The sequence below is a fragment of the Octopus sinensis genome, linkage group LG26 (assembly GCF_006345805.1).
Source record: "Octopus sinensis linkage group LG26, ASM634580v1, whole genome shotgun sequence".
Taxonomy (NCBI): Eukaryota; Metazoa; Mollusca; class Cephalopoda; order Octopoda; family Octopodidae; genus Octopus; species Octopus sinensis.
This window is the reverse complement of record NC_043022.1, coordinates 4,504,942-4,513,298: the sequence shown is the minus strand read 5'-3', so window position 1 is coordinate 4,513,298 and position 8,357 is coordinate 4,504,942. Positions and strand designations below refer to the sequence as shown.

Sequence of the window (8,357 nt, the reverse complement as noted above, 5' to 3'; positions counted from 1 at the left end):
TTAGACCTGATGTTGTGGCCCCAAGTTGGCCCTGATCCAGTAGGCCTATATAATTAATCCGCATAGTGTGCATGCATGTGTGTGTCTTTGTGAAAATATACACTCTGTGTATCAGAGTCTAGAAATATTTATCATCTGTTTCTACATACCTTTTTGGATTTTATCTACATAACATATATATATATATATATATATATATATATATATATATATATTACACACACACATGTTATATTATATATATATATATACCACACATGTTTGCCTTTCAAGGATGAAAGGCAAAGTCGACCTCGGCGGAATTGAACTCAGAACGTAACGGTAGACGAAATACGGCTACGCGTTAGCACGCCGGGTGAAATGCGTAGCCGTATTTCGTCTACCGTTACGTTCTGAGTTCAAATCCCGCCGAGGTCGACTTTGCCTTTCATCCTTTCGGGGTCGATTAAATAAGTACCAGTTACGCACTGGGGTCGATATGATCTACTTTATCCCTTTGTCTGTCCTTGTTTGGCCCCTTGTGGGTAGTAAAGAAATATATATATACACACACACATATATATTGTGAGAACTTATTCTTTAAATACTTGATGTTACACTACGAATGTACATAATGAATCACAAGTGAAATATTTCCATTTATACTTTCATGCTGTGTAGTTATGTCACAGCTTCAGAAAATATATTGTGTGTGTGTGTGTCTAAATGTTATCTAATTCGTGTGTGTATACAGGGGGCCTCATAAGCAAGTCAGTGTCTGAAGATGTTTTATGTGTGAGAAATCTGGCAGACTTATGGGCTGGCCATATGTTTCTGTGGATGTATATGTATATATATATGAACAGTAAAATATGTGTGTGTGTATATGTGTGCGTGTATATATATATAATATATATATATACACACACACACATGCATATACCATTTTAAGTAATCTTCCACTCTCAGGAACCCAGCTTATCTTTGCTGTCATCGTTCTTACGAGTGTGTGTGTATATAGATGTGAATGTGCGTGTGTGCATGTGTATATATATGTATATATATGTGTGTGTATACTTTTGTGTGTGGCTATGAGTGTGTGTGTATATAGATGTGCGTGTGTGCATGTGTATGTATATATATATGTATGTATGTGTGTGGCTATGAGTGTATGTGTATATGCATGTAGATGTATGTATATATATATATGTGTGTGTGTGTGTGTGAATATATATGGACTGTATAGACACCATTTTGTTGTAAATGATTACTCCCCCCCCCTACTTTACCCCCCCCCCCGCCTCAAACATCTACTCCACCCTCCACTTCCTCTTCTCCATCTGAGTCTGTAGATCTACTGCACCCCCTCTCTCCCTCAGCCACCCACTATATCTTCCTCCTCCTCCTCTTTAATGTGTGTGTGTACATCTACCTCCCCCTTGTACACTTTGTCACACTCTGCTCTGTCCCCCTCCTTCCTAACTCCTTGTATCTCTCTCCTTCCTAACATTCTGTGTCTTTCTCCCCCTCTTTCTTAACTTCATGTATCTCTCTTCCTCTCTCTCTTCTTTCTAACATTTTGCAGTTCTCCCCACCCCTCTAATATTTTCTATCTCCCACTCTTCCTCCTTTTAAAATTCTTCTACCTCTCTCACTCCCCCTTCCTCTAACTTGTATGTCTCTCTCTCTCTCTCTCCTTCCTCTCTTTCTCCATTATTATTATGTCTGCTATCTGTTCTTCATATTGTAATAATTAAATTTATTGCAGTAACACATGAAACCATATTTTGTCTTTCTTTATTTTTAGCTACTTTAATTTTTGTTTTTTTCTCTTGTTTGTTTCAAAGAATCTCTATTTTGATAGCTGCACACACACACACACCACACACACACACACCACACACACACACACACTCTATCATACACATGCATGATGTGTGTGTATTGTGATGATGGCATAATGGGTGTATGTGTTATAACATATGAAGACAGTTGATATCACGAAGGGATATACATACTGTTTCATATCAAAGAATGTGATTATACAGTGTCCTTGCAAAAGATACACTGTGTTTGTTTGTGTGTGTGTGTATGAGAGAGATATATATTGAATATATATAGTTTCATTTCAGAGAATGTAATGTTGATTTGGCAAAAGAGACCTTGCTTGTGTAAAATGTGTGTGTGTATATAGACACACACACACACACACACACACACACACACACATTTATATATATATAGTTGTTTGGGTATGTATGTGTGTATGTAATATATGTGTGTGTATGTATATATCTGTGTACACGTGTGTGTACATATATGTATGTGTGTATGCATATATATATATATATATATGTGTATGTACAACTTAGCTGCAAAACTGTGTGACTTAACATGTATCAAACACACACACACACACACACACACACATGTTCAAGAACATATATGATATCTTTATTGTTTATGTAATATCATATGTTATCACCAATTGAGATATATATTTATACATATATTTCAATCTGGTGTGTATCTGTCAGAATTTAAATATATAATAGTTGTTGGAGTGAGATATACACTTTATCACAATACACTATGCTGGATATCACAACTCACTATGTACATATTTTATCACAATAAAATAAATATACTTGATTCACAAGCTATAAACATATTTTCCTACTATCAGATCTCCTTGATTTTACACCCAGCTATATAGATATCTTGGTAAATTGATAGCGAGACAATAAGATTCTATCTAAATTCAATATGTGATTGGAATTGAAGCAATATTGCACACAAACATTATCGTGTTGTGTGATATATCCAGTGTATCACACTGAATGAAGATCTATTGAGTATTTCGCACAAGATGATATAGCTAGTCTATATTTAGTAAGAATTATCAGGTAATGGTTTAGCAAGCATTCTTGTTCGTGAGCTGTGGAATTAATCTATCAGTATTAATGAAAGATTAGAGAAGATTAGGTGTAGACATAGCTGTGTGGTTAAGAAGTGTGTTTCCATGCCATGTGGTTTGGGGTTCAGTCCCAATATGTGGCACCTTAGGCAAGTTCTTCTACTATAGCCCCATGCTGAACGAAGCCTCTGGAGTGGATTTGCCAGATGGAAACTGAAAGAATCACGCCACACACACATATGTATAATTTAATAGACACAATACATATTTTTATGTGTTACTAATAGTTTGTTGTGCTGAGAACATGCCAAAGTTTTATAACAAGTCTATCATCTCAGCTTAGTCGTCATGGAACAGTACATTATATATATCTTGTGTGTCTTTGTGTTTGTCCCCCACCATTGCTTGACAACCGGTGTTGGTGTGTTTACGTCCTCGTAACTGATCAGTTCAGCAAAAGATATTGATAGAATAAGTATCAGGCTTAACAAAAAAATACACATACTGGGGTCTGTTCATTCAGCAAAAAATTCTTCAAGGTGGTGCCCCAGCATGGTCGCAGTTTAATGATAGAAACATGTAAAAGATAAATGATTAGGTGTAGACGTGGTTTTGTGGTTAAGACGTTTGCTTTGTAACCATGTTGGTTTTGAGTTCAGTCCCACCACCTGAATGAGTGTCTTCTGTAGCCACGGGCTGACCAATGCTTTGAGAATGGATTTGGTAGGCAGAAACCGTGTGGAAACCTGTTCTATATAAGTGTGTGCGTGAGTTTCTGTTTGACAACTGGTGCTGGTGTGTTTACATCCCTGTAACTTGGCGGCTTGGCAAAAGAGACTGATAGAATAAGTACCATGCTCATAAAAAATATTAGTCCTGGAATCAATAGATTCAATTAAAAATTCTCAAGGTAGTGCTCCAGCATGGCCAAAGTCTAAAGGGCAAACAAATCTCTCTCTATATAAACGACAGTTTGTCTGTGTGTCTGTTAGGTTGTACCCTCACCCTGACCACGGCTTTCAACCGAATCTGATGAAACTTGACACACACATAGCCCAATGTCATAATTCAAAACTAACGCAGCGAACATTTTGAAAAGTTCCCCCAGTTCTGAAAAAAATCAATAAATTCGACATGGGGTCGAGAATCAAAAACACAAACCACAGACTCTCTAGGGGACGTAACTCGACCTTTTTAACTCTCAAAAAAATTTACCATAACTTTTTATACATTGTTTTGCTATTTTTTGGCTATAACTCTCTAAAAATGCTTTATAGTTATTTCCCTTACAAACCCGAGCAACGCCAGGCGATACTGCTAGTAAATGATAAAATGCAAATTACATTAAGCAGAGTAATTTGAATGGTAAACGATTAATTATCCTTGTCTTTTTTTCTTTTGTTTCAGGTCCTTTGTTCTAATGTCGTACTAGTTTAGAGTGTGTTCCATCTCTCAGCTAGATGGGGCCATATCAGAAAAATACACAAGACATCAACAATAACAACAAAAACAACTCAATGGTAAACTCCAGTAGTAACAACAACAACAACAACAACAATAGCAGCAGCAGCAACAGTAGCAGCAGCAATAGCAGCCAACAACAGCAACAACAACAACAACAGCAACAACCACAACCGCCGCTGCCGCCGCCACCGGTCAGCTGCCCCTCCTCTAACCAGACGACCGATGGGTCTGGGGGCTCGCAGCGAACGACTCGGAAATCTCAGGAAAACAAAGCCGAGAATGGGCATCCAGTTACCAGTGGAGAGGATAGCGATGAGGCTGAGGAAATTACCTTTATCATACAGCCGACCAAGAAGAATGGTAAAACCAAAACCGGGACCATTTTACGACGGGGGGACGAAGTGATTTCTTTTACGTTTGAGGATGTAATCTACAAAGCCGGAGGTGAGTACCAGCTTTCGTTGACTTTGTTCAATGTTTTCTCTTAGCAACTTGTTTTTACAGGAAGAAAAGAGCACAAAATTAGGGTCGCTGCAACCCCTTCAGAAATGAGACAGCTTGAGATGGGATTCCTGCTGCAGAGAGTCTCCCTGTTGCTTACCATTCTCTGTGACAATGATAAGGCGGCGAGCTGGCAGAAACGTTAACACGCCGGGCGAAATGCTTAGCAGTATTTCGTTCTGAGTTCAAATTCCGCCGCGGTCGACTTTGCCTTTCATCCTTTCGGGGTCGATTAAATAAGTACCAGTTACGCACTGGGGTCGATATAATCGACTTAATCCATTTGTCTGTCCTTGTTTGTCCTCTCTGTGTTTAGTCCCTTGTGGGTAGTAAAGATAATTATTCTCTGTGACAAAGCCTTTGTAATCATGTCCATGAGGCATGGCTAAACACGTTATTCATTCTGTGGTGTTACGTTGGGCCAAATGCTTAGCGGCATTTCATCCATCTTTTAACCCTTTGGTGTTCGCATTATTCTGCCAAAATTAATCCTTTTTTATCCACATTGCCTTGAACTAATCATGCATTATCTTGGTGCTATGAGATTTTGATGAGGTAGCTGTTAATTTTTAAAACGATATTGTAGGGCTGGTGTGAGAGACCAGATCTGGCCAGTTTGAACATAAAACAGGCAGAATACTTTTGGCCGGATATGGCCGGTTTAAATGCTAAAGGGTTAAAGTTCTAACCTCCATTATTTCTACCATGGCATATTCCACTCCACTTTCGTTACTCCTACTCTCCATGTCTTGGTAACCCAAACTCTCCATGCTGTAGTAAGCCTTTAATGTCATAGTAACCCTTGCACTCCATGCTGTGATAACCCCCTACTGTCATGGTAACTGCTACTCTTCATGTTGTGTTGACCCCCCCCCTACTTTCTTGGTAATCCCTACTCTCCATACTATTATAATCCTTAATCTCCATGCTGTAGTAACCCCCTGCTGTCATGGTAATTGCCATTCTCCATGCTGTGGTAACCCATCCACCCCACTGTCTTGGTGACCCTTAATCCTTAATCTCCATGCTGTAGTAAACCCCTGCTGTCATGGTAACTGCCATTCTCCATGCTGTGGTAACCCATCCACCCCACTGTCTTGGTGACCCTTAATCCTTAATCTCCATGCTGTAGTAACCCCCTGCTGTCATGGTAACTGCCATTCTCCATGCTGTGGTAACCCATCCACCCCACTGTCTTGGTGACCCTTAATCCTTAATCTCCATGCTGTAGTAACCCCCTGCTGTCATGGTAACTGCCATTCTCCATGCTGTGGTAACCCATCCACCCCACTGTCTTGGTGACCCTTACTCTCCACACAGTGGTAATCCCCTCCCCCCTGCGCCTGCATCTCCTGGCCTTATGTAGTAAGAAAGGGAAATTAACCATTGGAGTGGTTGCTATGAAATGTGATGGGATGGTCCTGCTTTGGGTTCTATTTTAATAGAGCCGACGGGGTGGAGGGTGGGGGGTTTAACACGCAGAGAAGCTTATTGCTTTATCGTAATGGGAAAGACAGGATCTGAGTAAAGCCGAGATGGCGGGGTGTGGTGTGGTGTGGTGTGGGTGGGTAGATTATTTGTTGATTTCAGTTGGGCTGCTAGCATTCCTCGATTAAATACAGAAATAAAGAATATAAGGAAAAAAAAAAAGAGACTTTTTAATAACGTCTTAATTAAATTATCAAGTGGTTTTTTTTTTCTTCGGTTTTTTTTTGTATTTTTTTCCTCTTTTCTTTTCTCTAAATCCAGCTTAATGCAAGTGCTGTAAACACACTTAAGGAGAAGATTAATTAATATAAATAAATACCCTGGCTTTTTCTATCTGTGGCTGTATCACCAACCAGATTGAAATTAAGAATTTGGTCTGTTATTATCATTTCGAGAGAGAGATAGAGAGAGAGAGAGAGAGAGAGAGAGAGAGAGAGAGGCTGGGAGGATGGGTTTCCAAGAAGGAAGTGATTTTGATTGGAATCATCCCCCAACTACCCCTGGGTCTCCCATTCTCTTCTGCAGCCTTGAGCTGTCACCTTTTCTTTTGAAATGTAATAACTCTGGGGTCATTCTACTTTCTGGCTTTGGAGAAATTTCACTCCCACAAATCAACTCAACACCACCACCACTACTATTGCTACTACTACTACTACTTTTTTAGAGCCTGTTATTTTATCAGTCACTTCTTGCTGAACTACCCAGTCGCAGGATGTAAACCCACCAATACCGGTTGTCAAGCGGTAGTGTAGCACAAACACACACACACACATGTATGATGGGCTTCTTTCAGTTTCCATCTACGAAATCCGCTCAGCCCAAGGCTATAGTAGAAGACACTTGCCCAAGGTGCCATGCTGTGCAACTGAACCCGGAACCATGTGGTTGGGAAACAAGCTTCTTACCACACACACACACATACAATTATGCACTCTAGGGTTTTTTCTATTTGTGTCTACCAAATCAACTTTCAACTTTCAAGGCTTTCAGTTGGCCCAAGGCTATAGTAGAAGCCACTTGCCCAAGGTGCAATGCAGTGGGACTGAACCCAGAACCATGTGGTTAGGAAGCAAACATCTTACCACGCAGCCATGGCTACACCTATGGCCTTCTTATAAATGTTGACCATTTGCTTTTGCCCTCTGAGTCTTGCTCTGAGTTTTGTTGAGTGAGGAAGCAGCTGTGACAGTGTTCTAGATTTCAGAGAGAAGAGTTGTATTCATGTTTTGGAGAGAAGGGCTGTTTCATAACCCCTGTTTTTAACCGCTTTAGTTAGGGAGAGAAGGATTTTGCTTTCAATGTTTTGGAGACCTAAGGGTTTGTTTGTGGTCCCTTTTTTTTTTGTTGTTTTAGTCAAGAGTGAAGGCTGTGTTCACAAGCCCCCTTTTTTTTTACTGTTTAAAGAAAGAGGTGTGTGTGTGTGAAAGAGGGATGGTTGTATGTGTGTGATAGAGGAAGACTTTCTGGTGTGTGTGTTTGTATGAGAAAAAGGTGTGTATGAGAGAGGGGAAGAGTATGAACTGAATGTGAGAAATACCTGTAAAAGAAAGAGGAAGGCGTTCTTGTGTGTGTGTGTGAGATAAAGAGAGAGAATTGTGTGCTAAAGCAAGACTTTTCTTTGTGTGTGTATATGAGACAGACAGACAGACAGGGATGTGTGTGTGTGTGTTAGTATGAGAGAGAAAGAATTTCCTGTGTGTATGAGAGGAGAGAGCAGACCTTTCTGGTGTGTGTGAGAAAATAGTGTTTGAGTAAGACTTCCTTGTGTGTGTGTGTGTGTGTATATGTGAGTGATAGAACAAGCATGTGTGTGTGAACGATAGAATATGTGTGTGTGATAGAACAAGTGTGTGTGTGTGAAGTAAGTTACCCCATTAACCTCTCAACTTTTAACTGACCAAACCAGACCATTACACTCCAATTTCAATGTTACCGAACAAAAAACTATCTGCACCTCCCCCACCCCCCTTCGCAATGTTTTTTCATCATAAAAACCTTTCTTTCTTCC

At 39.9% G+C, this 8,357-nt stretch overlaps 1 protein-coding gene across 4 annotated transcripts in view; it reads left to right on the top strand.

The window, feature by feature from the left end:
* The first annotated feature begins 4,305 nt into the window (after window positions 1-4,305).
* LOC115224734 (arginine-glutamic acid dipeptide repeats protein) overlaps window positions 4,306-8,357 on the top strand; it is a 453,168-nt gene continuing 449,116 nt past the window's right edge. For all 4 annotated transcript variants that reach the window (XM_029795610.2, XM_029795612.2, XM_029795609.2 and 1 more), the window contains exon 1: window positions 4,306-4,804. In XM_029795610.2, the coding sequence (XP_029651470.1) occupies window positions 4,357-4,804 (448 nt within the window). In that variant the 5' untranslated portion in view covers window positions 4,306-4,356. The remainder of the gene's footprint in view (window positions 4,805-8,357) is intronic.